The sequence below is a fragment of the Lepidochelys olivacea genome (genome assembly GCF_965140295.1).
Source record: "Lepidochelys olivacea isolate rLepOli2 genome assembly, chromosome: 1".
NCBI lineage: Eukaryota > Metazoa > Chordata > Testudines > Cheloniidae > Lepidochelys > Lepidochelys olivacea.
Window position 1 is genome coordinate 228,279,528 of NC_140411.1, and position 27,687 is coordinate 228,307,214.

Below are 27,687 nucleotides of genomic sequence, written 5' to 3' on the forward strand. Positions count from 1 at the left end.
CATGTTTACCATGTGTAAAGATATAACAGTTTTTAACTGTTCAGTGCATTGTTGTGCTGACTTCTGGGCTCCAAATAGAGCATCAAAAATCGTACTGTAAAGGGGATAAATAGAACTCCATTAACTTGGTTAATTGACTAATTGCTGCTGATAATAATGTCACCTTTGTTTTGTATAGAATTTTCTTCATCCTTCTGTCTTCTTGCATTCACTGCTACAATTACTATATAGGTCTGAGGAACAACTGAGCACATAACATATCTTGGCATTCTGCATGTATTTGACCGTTACTGCGGAGAGTAATGATACAAAGGATGGGCTAACTTAGATCAAAGCAGGAAGGGGTTGTGTGATGTTATGTGACGCTGCATCACTTGTATGGCATGACATAGAACTGGGAAGAGAATGGAGTCCTGTATCTGGAAGGAGTCTGTGTCCTCAAGCAAGCTTACACCCAGAAAAGCATTGTAGGGGGAAACATCCCTTATGCTCTCAGCAACCTCCTCTACTCGTATTCTCCTCTATGAGCTTCTAGGAAGGAAGAGGGAACTGACAGGGCCACTCTGTTTCCCCTAGATTCTGGCTAGAGGAAGGCATATAGAAGAGTCGTGTTTCCCCTGGGGGTGGGGAAGAGCTGTAGGAACAGGATCTGCCTCTGACTTTGAGTGAAGGAGGAAACCAGCAGTGGGAAAGAAGAAAAGGAGGCAGATAACATAGTTCCTGGCACCAGTGCTGTTCCTCCTACTGGTGGGAAGGCTGAGAATTCTATGAATGCCTCCTCACCAGCTTTGCCTATTGCTCCCTATCCTCCCTCTATGAGGGTCTTAATCTCACTGGCCAATGACAAGCAGCAGGAGGAAGAGCTGGTTTCCCCCAAACTCAGGAGAGGAAGCTTTCAGCATCGGAGAATGAGGGTCACTCTCCCATGCTCCCATCTTGTATAACATCTGCTCAGCAACTCTGGGCTGATGTCAAGGCACAGAGTTTTGGGAGGCAGCTGGTATATCTTTAGCTTGCTGCTCTGATGTCAAGGGGTAAACTGCAGTGAAGTTACTTATCCAGGAACTCTGTCCTGCGGGGATGATAATGGACAGGTTTCCTTGTGGTCTCATGTTCTGCATATAGCCTTGCTGGGATGATAATAAATCATGCACATTTGTGAAGTTATTAGCTCAACCCCTTTCATTTTCTGGCCTGATGTTAAGCTACAGGCCTCTGATTCTGCAGTCTCTAGGTGCGCTGAGCTGCGCTGAGCTCTAGCTGAGCACCCTCACTTGCTGGGCTACTGGGCTAGTGTGTGTGTGTGTGTGTTTTGCAGTCTCAGTCCAGCCAAGAACATATGCTTGGAAAAAATACAAAAAGAAAAGTGCCAGCTGTAAGATTTTGCCTAAGTTTGGTCTTGTTAAAAATAATTATTGCTTTGTGCCCTTCGCCCCCAGCCTCTTGTGCTATTGTGTTATGGATCTGAACATAATTACAACAGCAAAAAAACTCAGGGTCCAACATACTGTTCTCTCCACCAGTAGCCAATAACTGGTCCTTTTTAGAGGAAAGGCTAATTTCTCCTCACATCTGCCTCATTACCACTGCCAGCCAAAAAAGTGCAACTAATTTTCCAGTACTGTTTGGGGTACTTTCTCCCTGATTGCAGCTTCTCCCTGAAACATCAGGATTTAGACTAGTTTCTGTGCTGGGTAGAGTGCTACAGACATTATCCTTATCCATATAAATGTTTAATCCTTTTTTTATTTGCTGGAAACTTACTAAGCTTTTTGCCCCGTCAAGAAGGAAGGCCTGTCTAGCCAGGGCTATTTGGCATAAAGGTATTTTCCTTCATGTATGTCAACTTGCCACAAGGTTTCTGACAAATGCTTTCATTACTTAGACAGTACAACAATAGTGACGGCGAAGCGACATGTGACTCTTAGTCTTCAAGACAGTTTAACAGCTGATGTACTGCAAAGAACGCTCAGCTTGACTGTGGGAGGAAATGAATATGCCAAAGGTACTGAGATGTCAACTAGCCTCTGCAAAACAAGACTGTGGATGTGAGAGTAGATTTGAAATGCTGGCTTTCAACCTATGAAGCACAAGATTTGGAATAGGTTCAGGTCACTGTTGTACCTTTAGCCTCCTCTGCTCTGTTGCTAACAGGCAGCCAATTTATAAGATGCACACTTACCGTCTACCTCTTCTCCTTCTCTTCCTCCACCAATTACTATGCATGCACACTCCCATTAGACTTATTTAGCACTGTCCACTCAAATACACTCTGTAATCAAATGATGCGTTAATTCATTTAACTACCTCACCAAAAACAAGAAGGGATGGGCGTCTGTAGTCGGGATGGGTGAGCTTTCTTTTATACTGTCCTCTATTCACACGAGCATCTCCCATTGAAATCCATGAGAGTTCTACCCTAGTTCAAAGGACCACAGAGAAGGGTTGGAGGATTTTTTGTGCATTTTACCTACTTTCTGTTGTATTCAGATCTTTTCTTACTCTTTTTTTCATACTTAATTTCCCAAATATCCTGAATCTTGGTCTTATTTGGCTACATATTTCTCAATTGTTTTCCTGATACTATCAGCTCCAAGTGCTTGGTGACAAAACAAGCGTAGAGGCTTGGGGTACATTTAAGTCTCATGCCATGACACTCTTGGGGTCAAATCCAGAGGTGACCTATAAATGGTGGAGTAAATTGCACATTGGTGTACGTTGAAGGTAAATGGGTGCAATTTACACCACGAGGTGGTGCCAGAAGTGTGGAGTTATGGCAAAAAAGCCAACAAAAGGAGAGTGTAAGAAGGTGTACAATGAAGCAGCTTCTCCTTTCTTTTTGTCACTTACCTGTATAACAGTCCTACCTTACTGCTCTTCATTGTGGTTAAATTATATCCACTTATTACTATGTTACTTACACCTCCAATTAGGACATCGTTTGAATTTGGTCATTAATCATGTGATCTGTGACTCAGCCATTTTGCAACCATGCCTGTAATAACTTTTTAAAATATACTTTCTCCTCTGTCTGCCTTGTGGTGTTGAAGCTGCCATTGCAATTCACATTTTAGCCCTCTTATTTTGTCTTTACATTTTTCTGAATTCACATGTTCCCAGATAACATCCAAACAGTAGGCTCCCAAAGCTGAATGCCATCTGAGTACTGGTGTATTCGCCCATCCTGTGCCTGTAGGTGAACTTTTGTTGTTGGCCCAGCCTGGCAGCTAGAGGACATCCATGGAGGATCTCCAGTCCTTTGTCGCCTTAGGCTAAGAGCTTTTAAATGTTCACATGTATTTCCCAAGTACCCAACATTTCTCAGATGACTGCTTTGCCACGAATGGGGACCCAAACTTCTCAGCATCTCGTACCAACTAATGACGCGTGTGTGTGTGTGTGTGTCCTCAGTTACAAAGGGCCTTGGTCTGGCATGCTGCTTTGTCACTGACATCAATGCAAGGTCCCCCAGGGAATGAAAGGGCAGAATGAGACTGTAGAGTATTTTCTTAGTGTATACTGCCTTGGGTGGTTGATTTTGTTCAGTAAGCAAGTCTTTCCTTGCACTTATTTATTTTATAATTTTATTCTTTAATATTTATTGTCTATATGACAATGACATAGCTGAGATCAGGGCCCCAATGTGATTGTATTGCACAAACACCTAGTAAGTGAAAAGAATATCCCTGCTCTGATCATTTTACAATCTAAATAAACAAGGCAGCCAAAGAGAGGGAGAAAGGAAGTATTGTTACCGCCATTTTTACAGATTTGGAACTGAGGCGCAGCCAGATAAAATGCCTTGCTTGAGTTGTATGAAAGGAGAGAAGGTTAGCACTCCCCTTGATAAGGATGGAAGAGGTCCTAGTGACCTTTACAACACGCATATGATTAAGGCACTGCCACTTACTTCGTGGCATCTAACCAAGTTGTGGGGTTTTTTTTTTGTTGGGTTTTTTTTTGAGATCACTAAAGAAGCCTGTGACAGAGCCAGGGACTGAACCCAGATTTCCTGCACATTAGTCCAGTGCCTTCCCCACAAGACCTGCCTTCTTCTTATGTGCTGTGTGATTTGTTCTCGAGAATGCTTATTGCTTTCTTTCTGCTTGGATGGGTCTAACAAGAAGATAAGATGTGAGTGGTGAGCATTCTGAAAGCAGTTTGGCTCAGTCTTTCCTTTGCAGCTGAGAGCAAAATTCTAATTGCTACCTTTACTGTAGATTTAAAAAAAAAAAAAACAGGCTTTTATTGTTCTCACAAGTATTTGAATAACTGACTACCCTGTCCGTGGTTTTGTATCCCTCATGTCTCACTGCTTGCCATTTACCATTCCTTTTTATTTTTTGACTGAAACAGCCCGTTCATACACTTCCCTTGCATCATACCTTTATAAAATATTAAAGATTTGACCTTGCAGAGTATATGTTTAATGTACCAAGCCATCGCTCCCAGGCTCCACACAGGAGCAATCACCGTGAATGAAAGTCGTGTGTATGTGTCTGTTGCAGCCAGAGGAAAAGTGTATCAAATTTAATCTGTTTGCTTGATAAATTGTTTTTCAACCACTATAACTAATTGTCTATTACAACCGTGTCTGCTTACTGAGTGCCATACTTTATATGCATGTAGGTGCTAGAACAGGGTTTGAATTTTGAGTAGCAGTCATGAGAGCAGATTGCAAAATCTGATCACGCTTACAATAAGGTTTGTGTCTTGGCTCAGTGAATTCAGTTAATATTTCCAGTAATCTTTCCATCTCACAATTCAGTCATTCATTCTCCTTCTGGATTCTTGTCTTTGAATTAAAAATAGGGGAAAAAATCCATTTCTTATTTTTTCATCAAGTTTTTTTAAAGCATTGTGTTCAACTGAGAAATTAAGAATGAACTCTGTTTAAGAAAATACTTCTTGTTTAGAATACCTTGTTTAAAATACCTGCATTAAACTAATGTGTGTATCATCAGTAGGTCAGGGGACTTTTTAGGGACAATATCAGAAAGTGATTTGTAGTGGGATTTCCCCCACTCTTTAAAACAAAAACAGATTCCCCTGTCCCCAGCCTTCTCTCCCTCTTACTGGGCTGCTGTTTCCCTTGTTTAAATTGATGGGTGTACTTCGTAAAATACCAAATACAACTGTGAATTCAGGGGATGGCAGCATTTCTTAGATGCTTTCTAGAAACAGACATGTTGTTGTTGATAGAATTCCTTCAACATCATGATAAACAGCTAAATCAATAAAAAAAAAATAACCAAAACAAAACCCAACCCATAATATATTCATTTTAATGAAAAATTAATTGCTGTCAATCGTAGCTTATAGAGTGTCTCACCCTCTTCAGATTGTTTTTCTTTGCTTTGAAATTGTAATCCTGATGCTCTTCTGTTAGTCGAATGCACACTAACAGGGTTCTGCATATCCATGAAAAAATGGAAACCCCCATCCTCTCTTTCCACGTTTGATACCTCTGGACCACCTTCCTGCCAAAGCCCCCCAGTGAGAGAGATTGTCAACATTCATATTGATCCAGAAGGAGTTTTGTAATTAAATGGCAGATGGATGGGATGTAAATTTCATTCTCTCTCATTGATTCCAGTGAATCACTGTTTTGATAAGGTACTTTTTACCATTCATTAAAGGATGGGCACTCTGAGCTATTGACTTTAATGGATGTAGGATTAGGCCCCAAAGTTACTACCTAGATGTCTGGTAAAAATCTAGCCAAGGCCAGTAACAGTAACCAAAAGTTGTTTCTATGTGGTGACTGTTCAGTGGTCTTGAGCAGTCTCAGTTGAATCCTGGGTTTTCATGTTTTTGTTTTTTTCTTTTATGCAATATCAATACCATTATTTTGGGAGTTGAGTGAGTGGGTAGGCATGTGATTGGTGATAGGAGACTTACAAATACAAAAGATGGGTGTGATTGTTACAAAGGTGAACAAACTTCACTTGTAGCTGCGTTATGTAGGAAGGAAATTAGCAGTGGCATAGGGAAGGATGTTTGTTTCCAGGATGTAGTTTCCTTTTTCAGATACCATTTAGTTCTGCAGAACTGAACCTTACTTTTCACTGATTTTGATGTCACTTTTAAATTTTAAGAATATTACTCTGAAGTGATCACCTGAAGATGATCTCAGAAGTTTCTTATGGTTTGTCTACATGGTGGGGTAATGCACTCTACTGTAGTCTGGCTTCTAAAGTGCACTAATGTACTGGACATTAATAGGTTCACTTAGACCCTGCTGATGCGCACCAAAGGTTCCCTAGTGCGCTTTAACATATAAACAGCACCATGTTAAAGCACACTAGGGAATCTTTGGTGTGCATCAGCAGGGTCTACCTGGACCAATTAATGCACAGTACATTAGTGTGCTCTCGTAATCACTCCCCCCCCCCCACCCCGTCCCTCATAGTGCATTACCCCATTACGTAGATGAGCCCTTAGAAGCCTTAGTCTTGTTTGGAAATGTTAGATCACAGCAGTATTTACAGTGCTTAGCAGGAGAGGTTTTCTATTCTAGAACGAAAAGATGCATATATCCTTCCCCTCTCCCTTTTCACAGGAAGGACACCACCTGTAGTTGATCTTAATGGCCACAGTGATAATGGGCCACAGGCTCACATGCTATTTCAAATCAAAAGTTATCTAGCAATACCAGAGCAATTACATTTAAGGTGTGTACTGAAAACTACCGATGGATTCTAGAGAGAATATATTGAATTCAGACAGCTGTAAAAATGGAGTCACAGCAATCTGAGCACCATGCAGTCATGTTTAGAAAGGTGACAAATACAGGAAAATCAATTACCATCTATTGGCAATCAGGTGTTCATGGTGCAACTGCTGCAGAGTTAATTGCTTACCCCAGCTCAGTGTGTTTTAACCCTTTCATGTTGGTGACCCTTATTTGAAATCAAAACATTTGGGAACCCCTTTCCATTTACTGTAAAAGTAAGAGTAAAAAAAATAAAAGTATCAATGATCAATTATATAGGCTTATTGTTGTGGATGTATTTTGACAGCGAATACTTGACTTTGAAGGGTAAAGATGTGAGGAGAGCCAGGGAGCAAGATTTTCTTTGCTTTAGATGGTAATAAAATTTTCAGTGTCTCATGACTCCCCATAAATGTGATGAACTGTTTGAAAAACACTTGGTCTAATTTAAGCAAAGTTATCCTCTCATATTTTTATTAATATTCTGTTTTCCCTTCCTGTACGGATCTTCCATTTACGTCAGTGGAACATCCATGAAAAGTCAAATACTGGAGTCAGGATCTGCAGCACAAGAAAACCTGTCTCATGTTCTGCTCATTTATTCAGTATCTTTTTCTCTCGGTATTGGAAGCTCCTGTAATAAGTTCAGTGTTTCTTTCAATTATTTGGTATGATTAGATAGAAGAAAAATCCAGAGCAACCCAGGGGAAAAAATTAATGCTCACTCTCTTTATTGCAATATTTGCTTGTTATTTCAGTCTCTCTCTCTTTTTTGAGTTCACAGTGCTGAATTCCCTCAACATCTACTGTAGTTAGTGAGTGTTGATGGTGCTCATTACTAAAGGGGCCACACATATATATAATTTGCAGAGTGGAACTCTTCAAATTCCAAATCTACATAATCTTACATTATACTTTTAAAACTTGAAAGATATATATTTTTACACTTGGATGAGCCCATGGATTTTCTTCATTTTCAAAGAAAATTGGTCTATCTGTCTTAGATGCTTATATGGCACTCCATTAATGTACTATTTAAAAACCCCATAATCTTTAATGTGTTTATCCTTGCAACATGTGTGAGGTAAGGCAATGGTGGTATTCCCATTTTACAGATGGGCAGGGAGGCACTAGAGACTAAGTGATATGCCCAAGGTCACACAAGAAGTCTTTGGCAGAGGAAGGAATTGAACATGGGTCTTGCATGGTCTAGGCTAGCCCACTAGCCACTAGTCTGTCCTCCTTTCTTTTCTACCAACATTTTTACCAGAAGAAGGATGAGATATTTCTGGTGAAGTATAACTTTTTTAAAAGTGGCTCGGACCTTCCTGCCTGAGCGGGCACTTCTCTTCCCAGGCTGTATTATCATGGTTAGGATTGGTAGAGGTGTTCATGCCCATGCTCCTTGATATATCGGAGAAGAAGCGATTGGCAAGATATCCTCTGTGAAGGCCTCTCATTTTGGTGATTCCCACATGGTCTGAAATGTCCTGATTTTCTTGATCTTCTGAGATTGCTGCAAAGTCTGTCTTTTTGGGATCGCAGAAGTGATTGGGGTGAGCTCTTTGGAGGGAAGCCTGGGTGCTTTTGGTTTCTAATCTGCTGACTAGCTGATGTCTGGTATGCGGTCGGGACAAATGTGCCATTCTGGTTTTGTGCTAGTTGTACCTTTTTAATACAAAGAGTGTCTATAGCCCAGGGTGGGCTTTGTTAAATTTGAATATTTTGAGAATATATGACTAAAAGAGCAGTTCATCACTTGCAGAGCGCTTTGCTAACTCAAAACCAAAATGAAGTGTAATAAAAATCACCTACATGTCTTGACTGCTTTTAATCCTAAAATCTTGAAGAGCTTCACAAATAATTTAATTAACCTTCAAACATCTCAGTAAAATCCTATTACTAAACCATTTTACAGATGATGAAACTGAGGCACAGATTGGTGAAATGACTTGTCTTATGTCCCACGGTTTACAGTAACTCATGGCAGAATTGGGGATGAAGCCCAGGAGACATGACTCCCAGTTCCTTGCTCAAACCACCAGATCAGAGTGAGATTATTTTTCTTCTCTATTGTGTAAGTGATAACTGCCAACAGAGTAGTTATCAACCAAATAGAAATCACCTTTTTTTAAAAAGTTTTCCTTTGAAGCAAATATATATATTCTGACATTTCTTTTTAGCCAGTGATTTTTTGCTTTTTGAAAGCATTAATTATAAACAATTCCTAACCTGTCATTATATGGGTCTGGAGCCAGTTCTCTCAAATGAATACTTGATATAAAATCTAATACAGGTAAAAGGATACATTGACTGCATACCAGTTGACATAAATCTTGTCTATAATAAGAGTAAAATCCATGCAAATGAATCATTGCAATGAATTGTTGTAATTAGGATTTATTTATTACACAGGTCTCATAATCATATAATTGACTTTTGGTATATTGAGATTTATAATCTGAACTCCTAATTCCATTTTGTTCATTTAGAAGCAAAATCTATTAGTGGCAGAGTGTTCTCACTAAGCTCTCTCATGCTGTGTTCTGTACTGTGCGTGGAATTGGTTCTCTTGAATCGCTGATCTAATTCCATTGTAATAAAGGGCCCAGTTCTGTTCCTGTTAAAGTGAGAGTTTTGCCATAAATTTTAGGCGGAGAAGCAATAGCCCCATAATAAATTTTTCAAAGTCTCCAGTGCTTTTAGAATTAGCAAGTGTCTCATTAAATATCCTCCAGCTTGTCAATGGTATTTATACAGCCTCTTTATTCTGTAAGTCTGATGTAAGTCCAGCCAAGGAGAAGAATGATAGAAATTTGTTACCGTCTCATGGTTGTGTGAAATGAGTTAGGTCTCAGTCCTTCCCACTGGATTTGTCTACATCACAAAAGCAAAAAGAAAAGGAGTACTTGTGGCACCTTAGAGACTAACAAAAAGCAGTATAAGTATCAAGATGAACTTGTTAGCAGAGGTGCCAAGGGTTAAGTGCCTGATCCTCCTAGGAGCAGAGAGCCTTCTACTACAGTTGTTCAGCTCCTTGCAGGATTAGTCTATGGCTTGGAGAGAGAGCTACTGTCAAGGTTCCTTCCCCACTCCGAACTCTAGGGTACAGATGTGGGGACCTGCATGAAAACCTCCTAAGCTTACTTTTACCAGCTTAGATTAAAACTTCCCCAAGTTTGCCCTTGGACTTCCACTGCCATCACCAAACGTTTATCTGGGTTTATTTATTAGGGAAGCGTTGTTTGGAAAGTCTTTCCTCCCCCAAATCCTCCCAACCCTTGCACCCCACTTCCTGGGGAAGGTTTGGTAAAAATCCTCACCAATTTGCATAGGTGACCACAGACCCAAACCCTTGGATCTTAAGAACAGTGAAAAAGCATTCAGTTTCTGAAAAGAAGGGTTTTAATAAAAGTAAAAAAGAATCACCTCTGTAAAATCAGGATGGTAAATATCTTACAGGGTAATTAGATTCAAAACATAGAGAATCCCTCTAGGCAAAACCTTAAGTTACAAAAAGACACACAGACAGGAATATCCATTCTATTCAACACAGCTTAATTCTCAGCCATTTAAAGAAATCATAATCTAACACATATCTAGCTAGATTACTTACTAAGTTCTAAGACTCCATTCCTGTTCTGTCCCCGGCAAAAGCATCACACAGACAGACCCTTTGTCTCTCCCTCCCTCCAGCTTTTGAAAGTATCTTGTCTCCTCATTGGTCATTTTGGTCAGGTGCCAGCGAGGTTACCTTTAGCTTCTTAACCCTTTACAGGTGAGAGGGTTTTTCCCCTGGCCAGGAGGGATTTTAAAGGGGTTCACCCTTCCCTTTATATTGATGACAGCTACTCTCTTGACCCCCTAGAGGTGACCCCTGAAGGGCAGGTTGTGGCACTTTGGTAGGAGGATGACCAGTCAAGGCCTGCGCTGTCTCTATTCTCTGTATTTTAAAAGAGGATTTCTGTCTCCTGGGCTTGACACCTTTCAAAAGCATGAACTACCCAAAACAATATTTAAAAAGCAATTTTGTGCAGGTAATTAGAAGGCCCCCAACTTTGCCAAGGTTTTAACGTTCAGCTGTGGATTTCTGAAATAATGGTTGCCATATAGGCTGCTTTTGTTTTTGTTGAATAAATTGGAGAGCTAATGAGCTGCAGATGAACTTGAAAGGGTCTGTTACTTTCTGGCATTAAATTAAAATTTAAAAGGAGAGAAAAGTCAATGATTAAGAGCAATGAGCTCTCCCCCACAATTAATTCCACTGCATTTATGGTAGATTTTACACCAGCCTCCCTCTTACCCCTGACATGGGGGGTGTGGTTGTAATTCTGTTGCATTCCAGCTATTTTTGGCTGCCACAATCCTTTAGAGGTCATTACAGCCAAAGAGAAGTTAGAACAGCCCTGAGGCTGCTCTTAATTAGACTGGAGATGGGGCAGCTCTGAAAAGACACTTCTGCTCCCATTCCTTCATCCTTCTCCCTCCTGTTCCCACTTTGAGCACAGCTCACCAGGACACAGAATCTGCCAGAAATCTCAGGTGGAGTTGTAAAGTCACCACCTCATTTCCTTGTTTCTGTGTCACCAGTTTTTCCTGAGAAGTTCCATTGTGGCTCTGTGGATAACCGTTTCATTGCAGCAGCATTATTACACAAAAGGAAGTTAACAGTTTCCTCTCTTGTTAGGGATGATCAATTTAATAAGTCAAGCTCATCTCCTCTCCCCTCTTGTCCTGTAAATATTGTAAATATTCTACCCTGAGGAGTTCCTGGTGCAAATCCCCAGGCCTGGTCTTTTCTCCGCACCTCTCCCATTTATACTAGTGCATCGCAATAACTACCTAGACATCGTTCTGGTACGATACATTAATAGTTATATATTATTGTAACACATGTGTGACACATGGCACTGAATGTTGTCGACTCAGAATTTCGCAGCTGCAACAGAGATTGAACTGTGATCCAAAAACATGATCTCCGAACTGGATAGAACAATATTGCAAGGATAACTTAAGTACAACATTGTATAGAGTTACACCACACCAGAAGACACTGTGTATTTAGTTATTTAGACCACTTACCTAGATACCTACATCTGCTTGCATGTATTTATTGACCTGTGTAAAAACCACTCTAAGAAAGCATCTGGATCTCCCTACTCCAGAAGCACAGATTCCTACAGCTTGAGTTGAAGGAAAACTCTCCTTCAGCTCATAGCACCTTTAGGCCTCTGACACATGTGAATATGAGTTGAACATCTCTTCATCCATCTAGTAAAGGTCAAAGGGAGACACGTACATATAGCTAGTTAATTAAAAACTCATTCTGTTCCATTTTAGGTTCTTATACTAAGCCCATCACCATGATATCGGTGTATACCGAGTTCCAATTTCCATTTCTCAGTTACAAGTTTGGACTGACATTTTATAGTCGTATAAATTGCCTTGTTATATAGATTTAATTGATGAAGGAAAACTAAGTTTGAAAGTTTTGTTTTTTCCAAGTGATAAACATTAGAACTTTTTTTTAAGCTGACTGTACATGACACCTCCATTTTTCCTCATCCTCACTCATTTCTGTAAAACATCAGAGAAATTAAATACAAAGCCCCATAACATTTAATTCAGTGTTAAGACAGTGAAATAAAGCACTCAAAAGCCAAGAGATATAACAAGCCCAGATTTCTGTGGGACATTTAGTGAGTCATGATATGTGCCTGTACTGTCTTCTGTTCTCTGCTCTCTGCTAAATGTGAAGTTTAATCATAGAATCATAGAATATCAGGGTTGGAAGGGACCCCAGAAGGTCATCTAGTCCAACCCCCTGCTTGAAGCAGGACCAATTCTTGTTAAATCATCCCAGCCAGGGCTTTGTCAAGCCTGACCTTAAAAACCTCTAAGGAAGGAGATTCTACCACCTCCCTAGGTAATGCATTCCAGTGTTTCACCACCCTCTTAGTGAAAAAGTTTTTCCTAATATCCAATCTAAACCTCCCCCACTGCAACTTGAGACCATTACTCCTCGTTCTGTCATCTGCTACCATTGAGAACAGTCTAGAGCCATCCTCTTTGGAACCCCCTTTCAGGTAGTTGAAAGCAGCTATCAAATCCCCCCTCATTCTTCTCTTCTGCAGGCTAAACAATCCCAGCTCCCTCAGCCTCTCCTCATAAATCATGTGTTCCAGACCCCTAATCATTTTTGTTGCCCTTCGCTGGACTCTCTCCAATTTATCCACATCCTTCTTGTAGTGTGGGGCCCAAAACTGGACACAGTACTCCAGATGAGGCCTCACCAATGTCGAATAGAGGGGAACGATCATGTCCCTCGATCTGCTCGCTATGCCCCTACTTATACATCCCAAAATGCCATTGGCCTTCTTGGCAACAAGGGCACACTGCTGACTCATATCCAGCTTCTCGTCCACTGTCACCCCTAGGTCCTTTTCCGCAGAACTGCTGCCTAGCCATTCGGTCCCTAGTCTGTAGCTGTGCATTGGGTTCTTCCGTCCTAAGTGCAGGACCCTACACTTATCCTTATTGAACCTCATCAGATTTCTTTTGGCCCAATCCTCCAATTTGTCTAGGTCCTTCTGTATCCTATCCCTCCCCTCCAGCGTATCTAGCACTCCTCCCAGTTTAGTATCATCCGCAAATTTGCTGAGAGTGCAATCCACACCATCCTCCAGATCATTTATGAAGATATTGAACAAAACCGGCCCCAGGACCGACCCTTGGGGCACTCCACTTGATACCGGCTGCCAACTAGACATGGAGCCATTGATCACTACCCATTGAGCCCGACAATCTAGCCAGCTTTCTACCCACCTTATAGTGCATTCATCCAGCCCATACTTCCTTAACTTGCTGACAAGAATACTGTGGGAGACCGTGTCAAAAGCTTTGATAAAGTCAAGAAGCAATACATCCACTGCTTTCCCTTCATCCACAGAACCTGTAATCTCATCATAAAAGGCGATTAGATTAGTCAGGCATGACCTTCCCTTGGTGAATCCATGCTGACTGTTCCTGATCACTTTCCTCTCATGCAAATGCTTCAGGATGGATTCTTTGAGGACCTGCTCCATGATTTTTCCAGGGACTGAGGTGAGGCTGACTGGCCTGTAGTTCCCAGGATCCTCCTCCTTCCCTTTTTTAAAGATTGGCACTACATTAGCCTTTTTCCAGTCATCCGGGACTTCCCCGGTTCGCCACGAGTTTTCAAAGATAATGGCCAATGGCTCTGCAATCACAGCCGCCAAATTCCTTCAGCACTCTCGGATGCAACTCGTCTGGCCCCATGGACTTGTGCACGTCCAGCTTTTCTAAATAGTCCCTAACCACCTCTATCTCCACTGAGGGCTGGCAATCTCTTCCCCATTTTGTGATGCCCAGCGCAGCAGTCTGGGAGCTGACCTTGTTAGTGAAAACAGAGGCAAAAAAAGCATTGAGTACATTAGCTTTTTCCACATCCTCTGTCACTAGGTTGCCTCCCTCATTCAGTAAGGGGCCCACACTTTCCTTGGCTTTCTTCTTGTTGCCAACATACCTGAAGAAACCCTTCTTGTTACTCTTAACATCTCTTGCTAGCTGCAGCTCCAGGTGTGATTTGGCCCTCCTGATATCATTCCTACATGCCCGAGCAATATTTTTATACTCTTCCCTGGTCATTTGTCCAACCTTCCACTTCTTGTAAGCTTCTTTTTTATGTTTAAGATCCGCTAGGATTTCACCATTAAGCCAAGCTGGTCGCCTGCCATATTTACTATTCTTTCGACTCATTGGGATGGTTTGTCCCTGTAACCTCAACAGGGATTCCTTGAAATACAGCCAGCTCTCCTGGACTCCTTTCCCCTTCAAGTTAGTCCCCCAGGGGATCCTGGCCATCCATTCCCTGAGGGAGTCGAAGTCTGCTTTCCTGAAGTCCAGGGTCCGTATCCTGCTGCTTACCTTTCTTCCCTGCGTCAGGATCCTGAACTCAACCAACTTATGGTAACTGCCTCCCAGATTCCCATCCACTTTTGCTTCCCCCACTAATTTTACCCGGTTTGTGAGCAGCAGGTCAAGAAAAGCGCCCCCCCTAGTTGGCTCCTCTAGCACTTGCGCCAGGAAATTGTCCCCTACGCTTTCCAAAAACTTCCTGGATTGTCTATGCACCGCTGTATTGCTCTCCCAGCAGATATCAGGAAAATTAAAGTCACCCATGAGAATCAGGGCATGCGATCTAGTAGCTTCCGTGAGCTGCCGGAAGAAAGCCTCATCTACCTCATCCCCCTGGTCCGGTGGTCTATAGCAGACTCCCACCACTACATCACTCTTGTTGCACACACTTCTAAACTTAATCCAGAGACACTCAGGTTTTTCTGCAGTTTCATACCGGAGCTCTGAGCAGTCATGCTGCTCCCTTACATACAGTGCTACTCCCCCACCTTTTCTGCCCTGCCTGTCCTTCCTGAACAGTTTATAACCATCCATGACAGTACTCCAGTCATGTGAGTTATCCCACCAAGTCTCTGTTATTCCGATCACGTCATAGTTCCTTGACGTGTATTATTGCTTGTTATTAAATGTCTCTCAAACTTTACACAAGGCCAAGTGTTGTTGCTGTGCACACTTGCAATTGCAGCAAGGCTGAGAATGTGCCAAATTACTGAAAACTTTTTGACTATCCTGGTTTCTTTGTTCTGTCTCAGCCTCTTTATTAATGATGGTTATCACATTTAATACACAGTAGATATTTCCTACAAATGCTGTGGCTTCCTTATTGATGATGATTGATGTATTCTCTGAATGGTCTTGCAGTGAAATTTCCTCTCGTTTGAACTGTTGCTCTTGGACTTAGCTGGAAATGAAATCTAAGGTCTCTCCGGTCAGCTGTTTCTCTGGTTAAAGATTTTAAAGTCTAATCTCCCTGCCTGCTACATTAATTAAGAATGGGAAGAAAGGTCTCTCATCTAAATATTAAATGCACATATAATGAGGTAGGAAAATGTGCTGAACAACATTTGTGGATTAAAAGACTGACTGGTCCCTTATGAAGCCTGGAAGATGGTGACCAGAGTCCTAGAAAAATAATTTTTTGTTATGGGAGATGGCACCTTTCTTTGCAATTGACTAAAAACTCTCTCAAAGCTTAATTCAGATAGCCCCATAAATAAGTGTCATGTCTCACTGAATAAGATTGATTTTGTGCTTCTCTACAGAAATTGCTGTGTATTCCATATATGCAGTATACTGCTATTAGGCGAAAGTGCTACATTGAAAGATAGCTGTGGGGTACAAATCTACAAAGAGGTGGTTGTTTCTATTAATTAAAAGTAACTGTAGTATCCACTTCAGGGGTTTTTTGTTTCTTTGCTATGAACCAGTAACAACTCTTGGTATAGTGTCTTTCATTCCAGAGGACAGCAAAGCAGTTAAGAAGCTGGACTGTGGCACATCACCGGGGTGCCACCTTTGAGGGCAGATGGAAGTGGTAGAGAGCCACAATTCATGCACCTATTAGGCCAGGAGTGGCCAACCTAAGCCTGAGAAGGAGCCAGAATTTACCAATGTACATTGCCAAAGAGCCACAGTAATACGTCAGCAGCCCCACATCAGCTTCTCCGCTCCTGCCCTGGCTCCCAGTGTCTCCCACCCACCGGCAGCCCCGCCAATCAATGCCTCCCACTCCCTCTCCACACCTCCCGATCACCTGTTTTGTGTCGTGCAGGAGGCTCTGGGGAGGGGGAGGAGCGAGGGCACGGCAGGCTCAGGAGACGGGGCAGGAAGAGGTGGAGTTGGGGGTCTGGCCTGTGGCAGAGCCAGGGGTTGAGCAGTGAGCACCCCCCAGGACATTGGAAAGTTGGCACCTGTAGCTCCAGGCCCGGAGTCGATGCCTGTACAAGGAGCCGCATATTAACTTCTGAAGAGCCGCATGTGGCTCCGGAGCCATAGATTGGCCACCCCGTGCTAGGCCCTCTGGTAACTCCAAGGAGTGCTGAAGAAGCACAGTTGCCTCACTACCAGCCACCACATGAGAGGATGCAGCGTCTGTTTCCCTTTCTGTGCTCGAGGACTTGGCTAGGTAAGAAGAACAGGAGGACTTGTGGCACCTTAGAGACTAACCAAGTTATTTGAGCATGAGCTTTCGTGAGCTACAGCTCACTTCATCGGATGCGTAGAATGGAACATAGAGTAAGAAGCTATATATACATACAGAGAATATGAAAAGATGGAGCAGTGCTGGCCAGAGGATCCAGGGGGCCTGGGGTAAAGCAATTTCGGGGGCCCCTTCCATAAGAAAAAGTTAGTTTTGTCGCCCCAAGCAGCAAAGAGGAAAAAAAAAGAAAAACCCAAGTCGTGCCGCCGAAGAAAGAAGAGACAGGAGGACCCGCCGCCGAATTCCCGCGGAAGACTGAAGTGGAGCAATTGAGCTGCCGACGAAGTGCTGCCGATGAGGAAGAGAGAGACTGAAAGATCTGCTGCCGAATTGCCCCCACCCTGTCTGCAGGGCCTGGTAGTAGGTGACTTCTGGGTACTCTTCTGATTATCACTACAAATGTTTTTTTTCTCCTGCTGATAATAGCTCATCTTAATTAATTAGCCTCTTACTCCACCTTTTCATATTTTCTATATATGTGTGTGTGTGTGTGTGTATATATATATATATGTTCCATTCTATGCATCCGATGAAGTGAGCTGTAGCTCACAAAAGCTTATGCTCAAATAAATTGGTTAGTCTCTAAGGTGCCACAAGTCCTCCTGTTGTTTTTGCAGTTACAGACTAACACGGCTGCTACTCTGAAACATGGCTAGGCAAGAACTCAGATAGCAACTGGGCCCTGTGGGGCTGAAAAGGGGCTTCTTGTAGTATCTTTGTCCTTTTATTGTATTTAACTATGTAAATAGCTTCACAAAATTGTAAGTCAGCCTCAGCTGTGAGTCCTTCTCCCAGTGAGATCTGAGAGACTGAGTCTCATGCTGCTGCTTTCTTCCCCCACCCCCACCCCTGACTCCTTCTCCCGTGCTTTTGTGGCATCAGAACTAGTAGGAGCAAGAGACTTCACAGTCTGATGTCATTAGCAGTTCTTGTTTCTGCATTCAAGAGGACTTTGCTACCCTTCATCTCCCACCCTCCTTATCCCCCACTCAAGGAAAAGTTGATTCCCCATGTAACTTAATTATACTTCTTGATTTGTCATGAAAACCTAAGCTCTGTGGTCGATTGGGTTTTTGGGGGGAAGGGTTGGTCTCTTTCCCATTAGAAATTCAAATCAGTTTTTTATCTTTCCAAATGTGGGATGCATTAGAGGGTACCTTCAAGGTATGGGCTCATTAATACGAATTGGCTAAAGAAAGATAATTAAATAATTCACTTTCTGCAGTGCTTACCACACTCCCCTGCCAACGTATGGTAAGGCTATTGCAAGCTGACAGATTGAAGTAATAAACTCTGGCAAATGGTGGTGGTAGCTGCATTTGAAATTAACTCCCTTCTGTGCTTCTCTAATGACTTCTAGATTGGTGCCTTGGCCCTATCTTTTCCAATGACACCACCAGAGCAGCTGGAAAAATAGAGAGAAACTTTAAGGGCCAGATCCTCAGCTGGTGTGAAGTGTTGTCTATCTGTATTGTCATCAGAGTTGTGCCAACTTACACCAGCTAAACATCTGGCATGGGTGTCACACAGGAGTTAAACATGTTACCTTAAGCCATACAACTAATCCTTCAGTAGGATCATGCTTGGTCCCACAACACTCAAACTCATGCTGTCTATAGTATAAAGTAAAATCAAATGTGACAGGGTGTCTTCTACAACTCTTAATTCTCCTGTTTTATTCCCCTTAGGTTGTTTCAAAGATGATCGCATTGTGTTCTGGACTTGGATGTTTTCTACTTATTTCATGGAGAAATTGGCCCCCCGGCAGGACGATATGCTCTTCTATGTCCGCCGAAAGCTATCCTATGTTAGTGGCGATAGTACAGAGGGAAAGAAGGTGAGTGAACGGAACTTGGAGTTATGAACACCAGAGTTACAGAGAGACCAGTCAACCACACAGCTCATTTGGAACTGGGAAGTACACAATCAGGCAGCAGCAGAGACAAAAGAAGAAGAAAAAAAGCAAATACTGTACAGTTAAATGTAAACTACAAAAAAATAAATAAAGGGAAAGCAGCATTTTTTTCTGCATAGTAAAGTTTCAAAGCTATATTAAGTAAAAGTTCAGTTGTAAACTTTTGAAAGAACAACCATAACGTTTTGTTCAGAGTTACAAACAGTCACCATTCCTGAGGTGTTTGTAACTCTGATGTTCTACTGTATATTGTAGACTGGAAAATATTTTTCACCCATTTAGCACAGAAATTGGCTTTTTGCTGTGCCTTGCTTGTCTGAAGTATTGCAGGGATACTGTAAATTGAGGGTGGGAAAAATCAAGTTCTGCCCACAACAAATGTTAATGTGAAATTGGCTTGCAGTGAAATATCTTAGTTAACAACATGGATTTCAATAATGGTGTCAGTAGGCTTCAGAGTTAATACCCCAAAGAGATGAGTGAGTGTAGTTCACATTTCTGGTGGAGCTATTGTGTCTGTCAGTCTGCAGACTCAGGAAAATAGCACAGTGTTGGTTCACATCCAGAAGGTTCCTTTTTGCAACTATAAGGAGTAGAAACTTTCTTTTTGTTTTTTGTTTTTTTAAATGAAAGCTTAAATACTACAGAAGGAGAGAGAGCCAACCACCAAAGTAGTGCTGGTTTGATGCATCCATACATACCAGGACAATCCAATATTGTACCCATTAGACACTCGGCAATGACTTATGCAGAACCTTAGGAACTGCTGTAAAGGAGCGATGAGGTGATGTATAAGCAACTAGTAGACAGAACCTCAGGCATCAAAACCTATTTGTTGAGAGAGGGAATTTTGGCCAGAGGGCATCTTGGGACTTTTTTTTCTAATTTTTGAAGATAGGGGAAGAGGGGTAAAGTGTCTTCAATCAATAGAGCTACTAGACAAAAAAAGACCCTAAGTTCAACATCTTAGGTGAACAACAGTTACTGATTAAACTGATGTCTGGTAGTCTTCACTGAAGACTTAGGATAGGGTATTTTGGAGATTTGTAGCTCTTGGAGGGAAGCTATGCTTTAATAAATGACCCTTACCTGAACCCTTGAAATTCCACAGCTGTATTACTATCCTGCATAACACAAGATTGTGGCTTCATTTAGCCTAGTCAAAATGTGGATCTTTTGACCTCTTATTCTTCCCAATGGGAAAGAAGAATCACTTTTAATGTTTGTCCACTTGAACAGTTTCATTCACATGCGTATACTTAGCTATTTTCTAATTCCTAAAGCTTTTTAAATTATTCGTCTTTCCTATAGGGATTAGGAGATCAAATAACCCCTTGCTTATATCAGGCTAAATGAAGCCCCAAGCAAAATTGCAATCATAAATATTTCTGATCTGTGAGGCTTTTCCATAAGTAGAAGTCCTTATTTCAAATTCAGTCTTAGTGAACTGCCTACCACAATGGTTGATGTGGGAAATAAGAACTTGTGTGTGCGGAAGCCTGGCACACTGAGCAAAGGGTACATTGTATGCTTCAATATTGTCAAGCTCTGAGAAATAGGCTGTTTCCTCTTGGGGATATTGCAGTACTTTAGAAGGTCTTGTGGGCTCACATATCTTACGAGTTCTTTTCAAAATTGTCCTGTAGGCTCCTGTTTGAAATGAAGGTTTGTGTTGCTTGGTGGTTTCAACTGCTTCTTATATGGGGTTATTGAGCCTGTCTCGTGAAGTGAAACATTGATCTGTTACTTTTAATCTTGATTTATGGTTGGTCTAGTTTTAGTTTGACTTCACAGCTTTGTCAACTATCTTGTGAAAGACAGACAACTGTCTGCAGTCCCTGATTGCCATCTCATCACTGGGACTGTAAAAGTACCTCCTATTTATTTGGATATGAAAAGGCAAGGGAGAACTAGACAAAGATTGGGCTTTCAACATCAATCACATTTTAAACTGCATTTTAAATCTGCCAACCTCCAAATTGCATACTCTCCTTAGCTACTGACTCTTGAAAACAGGCCCATTCCACTCTTTTCTACTGTGTGTGTACATACAATAAGTTCTTGATAGGGCCCATGTCAGGACAGAAATTATTTCTCTAATCCTGGGGATTTACTCATGGTGTTCAATCTAGGATGTTGATTCTATTAAGCACTGGAATAAATTGCCTAGGAAGGTTGTGGAATCTCTGTCATTGGAGATTTTTAAGAGCAGGCTAGACAAACACCTGTCAGGGACGGTCTAGATCAGTGCTTCTCAAGCTGTCTGATGTGGGAGACGGGCAATTTTTTTTCCAATGTACGCGCAGACCAGCAGCCGGTGGCTCATGGACTGGCACGGTCCGTGGGCCACCACTTCGAGTAGCACTGGTCTAGATAATACTTGAGTGGAGGGGACTAGACTAGATGACCTCTCAAGGTCCCTTCCAGTCCTACGATTCTATGATTCTATCCCAGGAAAGAGAATTAGACTCTTGAGTAACAGCTTTTTTATTTATGGCAAGAGTTCATCGTATCAAGTTTCTAAGGCTTTAGCCTTCAGAATCTCTGTAACCAAAATCATAGGACCCATCTATCATGACCAGAGAAATCAGGGTAACTTAGAACAAACCTTTTTTCATATTTAACAGAGCGTTAGTGGTTTAAGGGGAAACCCTCTGACTCTCAGTTGTTCAATACTCCATTATGTCAAGATCAGGGAAAAAAACAAACAAACCCTCACTTCCCACTCCGTCCTACACCAGCCAGTATAATTTAGTGAAAATTTAACACATTTACATTAAAACCCCTTTTTTACTACAGGAGTGATGTAAAGAGGCCTTAGTATAAATGGAATCAGGCCCTTGGTTTAAGAAGTATAATGGCTTACATTAATGCAGTGGTTCTCAAACTTTTGTACTGGTGACCCCTTTCACATAGCAAGCCTCTGAGTGCGACCCCCCCCCCCCTTATAAGTTAAAAACACTTTTAAATACATTTAACACCATTATAAATGCTGAAGGCAAAGTGGGGTTTGGAGTAGAGGCTGACAGCTCGCAACCCCCTGTGTAATAACCTTGCGATCCCCTGAGGGGTCCCAACCTCCAGTTTGAGAACCCCTGCATTAATGATACAATCTCTCTGCCACTTCTCCCTGCAATAGAGATTTTTAAAGAATTACATTTTGGTACATTTACAGACTTCTCTGATTTTTCTATATAAGACAGTAGGGAAATTGTGATCTCAGGTTATTAAGGGAAATCGTAGCATGGCTTTCTTGGCAACTCACCAAGGACGAGACCAAAGTAAAACCTGAAGCAGCAGTATGTCATCAGTGCCAGATTGTATTAAACCATTTGCCTTTGAATTCTTCTTTGCCACGTGGAATGTTCACCACATCTCTGGTAGGACTGAGAAGGACTAATACTTCAATTGTATGTATTGAGTTTGTCAAGGGTGCCCAGAGCTGGAGGTCAGTGCTCTCTTGGTTGGCGTAAATTTGAATAAATAAGTGGTGTTGGAATCACTGCCAATTAGATGTAACTTAGTTGCCCAAACAGCTAATCTTCCTGAAGGCATAAAAGTTACCAGTGTTGGTGCTCCATCTTCAGAAATAGAGAGAAATGTAGCCCCACAGATTGTATACTAATGGGCCTCCAGAATTTGAGTGCTATCTTTGTACTATCTCCCCTTCAAGTACCAAGTATTGGCTGTTGTGGGAGACAGGTTGGTTGAGATTTTCAAAGCCAAAGGGATTTAGGCACACACATTTCCAATGAAATTCACAAGAGTTGTGTGTCTAAATCCCTTGTTCACTGTGAAAATTTCCTCCACCATCTGCCAGACTGTATCATCAGTCTGAGCCCAGATGTCATCTAACAGAGACGGCAATTTCTTTGTTTCATATCGTTGTTAATTTAAACTCTTTTTTAAATACTTCACCTTACTAACCAATGAGGGCTTGGGTTTTTAAGCAATCTATGGGGCTGTAGGGAGAAGAATCTAGTGTAAGTTGTAACTTCTGGCAGTTCCAAAGAACTGGCTGAAAATCACAGTCACAGAAACAAGTAGCAAGATTCTGCATTTTTGCCTCCCCAGTAACTCACCAGCCCTTCTGCATAGTTAGAATGTGGGAAGGGATTAGTCACGTGTGTGTGTGTGAATCAGTTCACAGACAGCTGTGCTGCCTAAATGCTTAATATTTTGCTGAGTCTTCGAGTTGTGTTGTAGTCATAGCTGTGAGTAGGAGCTGCTGGCATTCCTGGAAGAAGAGAATGTTAAGTTAGACAAAATGACTCTCATTGTAAAACCTGAAAATGAAAAAGAGAGATTGTTTGTTTGTTTGCATTGCCAGAGTTTTTTACTCTGACTTTCTTAAAGGAATTTCAAAGCCTTAGAAAACGTGATGATCTTGCTTTCCACTGTACATAAGTTACCTGCAAAAACTCCTCCTGCATTTACCTTCATGCTTTATTTTGCTAACATTTTATTGATCCTATAAATTTCTGAAGATAAAAATTCTGCTACTTGATAGTCTCCTATCTGTGACATCAGAATGCATCACAGAAGAGAGCATTAGAATATCTAAAACTCATTTGAGGATCTATATTCCTGCACAGTTAGGAAAGTAACTGAAATAGCTTTATTGTGTGGTGATCAATAAAATATCTTCTCTGTTGGATTGAATTTGGGTGTGGCCATGAGGGGTTAAAGCACTATCACTAAATTTGATCATTTTTAGTGCTTTTTAAGTTGAATATTAGGTGTATATGTGTAATATGTGTGGGTAATGGGTATATTATTAGTTTCTGTGGCTTTATATGTTTAAAACATTTGTAGGATTTTTGAATAATTTAAATAAAATTAATTTAAGAAAACAAGAGCAACAGCTAAGTGGATTCCTAATATAAACTATATAAAAGTGTAGCAGGATTGAGCTATGTAATTGAAATGACAGCTTACTGGAATCTACTAAATCCCTTTATTAGTCTTATTATTCTTATCTATATTAGATGTTAAAACAGGGCCACCAATTTGCTTGCTTATATTTTAAACCTGGCTTCTGTGGCAGAGATTAATTTTGTTATGAAGGAAGTAAATACAAACCCAATTCCCCATGTGATGGGGGAGAAAAATGTCATGAATTATTAATTACTGCAAATGCAGCACTTGTGAGTCACTGGAGGACTGAAGGACAGGGGAGAGCTGCCGAGGTTGGGCTTCAGTAAAGGAAGTGGCTGATAGGAGTTCTCCGACAATCTCATCAGTCCACTTCTCAAGCAACAAAATGCACTGAGGAAAGATCAGTGAACTCAATCAGTGAGTTACACAATGGGGTGTCAAGTAGTTAACAATTGCAGGTATGAAAGTGGTTTTTTTTTGAGGCCGGAAACTTGTCTGTCTATATGTAATTTATGCAACCAAATCAGAGCTTTTGAATATCATAATTAAGGCTCTAATGTCAATGATAGCAAAATGCTCAGGGCAGAAAATCTTCAATCTAGTCCATTTACCAGCCCAGTTTTGTATTCCACACTTTATATTCAGGTTTAAGAGTACTAGCCATGTTAGTCTGTATTCGCAAAAAGAAAAGGAGTACTTGTGGCACCTTAGAGACTAACCAATTTATTTGAGCATAAGCTTTCATGAGCTACAGCTCACTTCATCGGATGCATTCAGTGGAAAAGACAGTGGGGAGATTTATATACATAGAGAACATGAAACACTGGGTGTTACCATACACACTGTAACCAGAGTGATCACTTAAGGTGAGCTATTACCTGCAGGAGAGCTGTGGGCGGGAGGAGGGGGAGAGGAAACTTTGTAGTGATAATCAAGGTGGGCCATTTCCAGCAGTTGACAAGAACATCTGAGGAACGGGAGGGGGATAAACATGGGGAAATATTATATTATTTTCAGTCACCCATTATAAATATTTCCCAATTGGACAAATATAATTTGAGATACAGTTGTTTATTAACTTATTCCAATCTCACTTCCTCCATATCTCTCTAATGCAGTGATACTCAGGCGTCAGTGGTTCAGGAGCTGAACTATCAATCAATATTACCCCAAAATAAATAAATATATAAGTGTGTGTGTGTGTGTGTGTGTGTAAAAAAAGAGAGAGAGATGATTGACCAAGTATTCTACAATTGGCTAATAACATATTAACCAATCAGGATGTTTTTACTAACTTAGATTGGTTAATAATAAAATCACACAGTGTTTTAATATCATGTGCTGCAAAGAGCTGCAGAAGACACATTAAAGAACCACTTGCAGCTCCTGAGCCTCAGTCTGAGTCTCACTGCTCTAATGCATCAGTTACCCTACTTCTATAGCATAATTTTCCACATTATGTCAATTTTAGGCATTCCATTTGCCATTTCAGGTATTAACCCCTGTATGAGTGAGTCCAGTAAGGCTAAGGAATTACTCATAATGGACAATCCATTGCTGTAGTCTGTGTGTGCCCTGCTGCTCTGAGGATAAAATATGCTGGTATTTACACTCATTAGGAATTGCTTATTGAACAGTTAGAGTAAAAATCTAGGACAAATGTTTTGTCAATTACACCTATGTGAATACACTGGTCACCACATGGCCTTTGACCACACTTGGCTAATGCTTAAATTAGCAGATGTGTACAAGAATAGGAACAACAATTTAGCAAATTTATGGAGGCTGAAACCCAGATTACTGAGGGACTGAATCAATGAAAGCAAGATGTTACTGTTTTCAGAATACTAGCATAAGACAGGAGCTAAGAACAGTTTGTCAGCATCTTAAATGCATTGATTTTTCATCTTTCTCATGCTGATCACAATCTCTTCAATCCTATGCAGGAAGTAATGGTTCCATTTCCCAAAGCATTTAAAACACACTTCTTATTTTCCCGTGCAACAATCACAACAGCTTTCTCAGTGCCAAAGCTACGCTTCAGAAAGACCATTTCTGTACTGACAGTATCTTCTAATCTCTAAGGTGTTTCTTTCCCCCTCACATGTTGGTCATGCATCACTGGACATTCTGAGCTCTCAGATATTTGGTCACATTCCTCTCTAGCTTCTCACTTATCTATTATTTGCATTGCAATAGTGTCTAGACAGACAAGACAAAGTGTGTGCGAGGAAAGAGAGGCACAAAGCAGTGAAGTTCTCTCTCTCTCCCCTTACCCATCAGGCTGGGAGATAAGATATGGAAATATCCCTCTATGTGAGCAACAGATTGCAATAGGCTTTCCTGAGCCTAATACTGTTTTGACTAATGCAGCTGCCTTTTTGCAGTCCTGCATGTCCTCCAAGGCTTCGCTTTTGTCAATTATGCCTGCTGAGCTATAGAACAGCTTCCTCTCCAAATGACTTCCCAGAGTATGTGGAGGAGTAGAAAGAAGAGTGTATAGAGGGGCTCCGCTCACTTGGGAATGGGGCTAGGGAAAAGTCCTGCATCCAAAATCACTAGTCACTCTTGAAAATCTCGGGGTACATCTGCACAGCAATTAAACACCCAGGGCTGGCACGGGTCAGCTGACTTGGGATCTCTGGGCTTGATCGGCAGGGCTACAAAACTGCTGTATAGACATTTGGATGGGCTCTGAGACCTGGCGGGGGGAAGGGTCCCAGGCCCTAGGCTCCAGCCCAAGCCCAAACGTCCACACAGCAGTTTTTCGCCCCACAGTGCAAGCCCAAATCAGCTGAGCCAAGCCAGCCATGGGTGTTTAATTGCTGCAGAGACGTACCCTGAGATTTTCAAGAGTTTCTAGTGATTTTGGACCACGCCTTTTCCCTAGCCTCATTCCAAGTGAGCCACAGGTCTTTCATTGCAGAGTACATGCACCTTCAGTCCCTAGAGTTTCAGTTGTGTGTCCAACTCCTGGCTAATGAGATATAGATTAAGCAAATGAATCTCTAGCTAGATTTTTGGGTACTTTTTTCTAATATAGGTTGCCTCCTCCCCCACCTCAGGAGCTTAGTGTGGGTTTGTTAGGTTCTACATAATGTAGAAGTCTTTCTAAGAAAATAAGCTAGCTGCCAATCCATAGAGTGAAATCATGGCCCCATTGAAGGTAATGGCAAAATTCCCACTGACTTCAGTGGGGCAAGGATTTCACCCATAGACTCGCTTAATGATGATTTGGGAGAAAGGTTCATTCCTGCTACACGCAAAGTGCAGGCATTTGCTTTGTCAGTCTTTGAACAGAAGTTCAGGGACAAAGTGGAATTTAATCTTTTATGCATTGATGACTACCTTTTTTTCCCCAGGTGTCATTTTTGCCAAAAGTGTCTTCATGGTCCATTATACAGTACTACCATAGAATAGATATCGTGTTTGGAGTGCTGTGTGACCTTGTTATTAGGGTGAATTACTGTTAGGTCTTCTTTTTCTTGTAGTTAACATAGTGTCCCCTTTGGCCTTTATGCTATTGGGAGAATAAGTTGGATATTGTTGTTTAATGTAAATAATGTGTGTGTGTGTGCATGTGTGCGCACGCACAAAATTATGCATCTTTTCTTTAGCGGCCTACAACTTTGGTTGGCTCTCTGTCTATTTGAGAATATTCCTGCCTTGTTCCTGTGGCACTGGAATGGCAGATAATACCTGTACAAAAGAGAATTTAGAAGCTAAAAATGTTCCACAGGCAGTTAACACCAGCACCATGCCCTCTGGTTAAACCAGCCATTGAGAGTTTGTTCCTGTAATGCAGTGCTTGTAACTGGGAATCTCCTTCAGAGTTTGTGGAAGTGCAGTTTCTTTAGAATGAGACAACTGGAACGCTTCCTTTTTGCTTCTATCTATAATTTCAATTAAACTAAGTAGAAGTAAATATTTAACTTCTAGCTATCCTACTAGCTTTATTCAATTTTCTCATCTCTAGACTCTTATTGTTGCTCTAAACATGACAGTCTGATCCCTACAATTACGGATCTGCAGATCCTGAAA

At 41.4% G+C, this 27,687-nt stretch overlaps 1 protein-coding gene across 2 annotated transcripts in view; it reads left to right on the forward strand.

The window, feature by feature from the left end:
• The window catches only part of KIAA0930, a 139,710-nt gene that overhangs the window by 66,010 nt on the left and 46,013 nt on the right, over positions 1–27,687 (forward strand). For both annotated transcript variants that reach the window (XM_084620196.1, XM_084620195.1), the window contains exon 2: positions 18,542–18,690. In XM_084620196.1, coding sequence (XP_084476322.1) covers positions 18,542–18,690 — 149 coding nt within the window. The remainder of the gene's footprint in view (positions 1–18,541; positions 18,691–27,687) is intronic.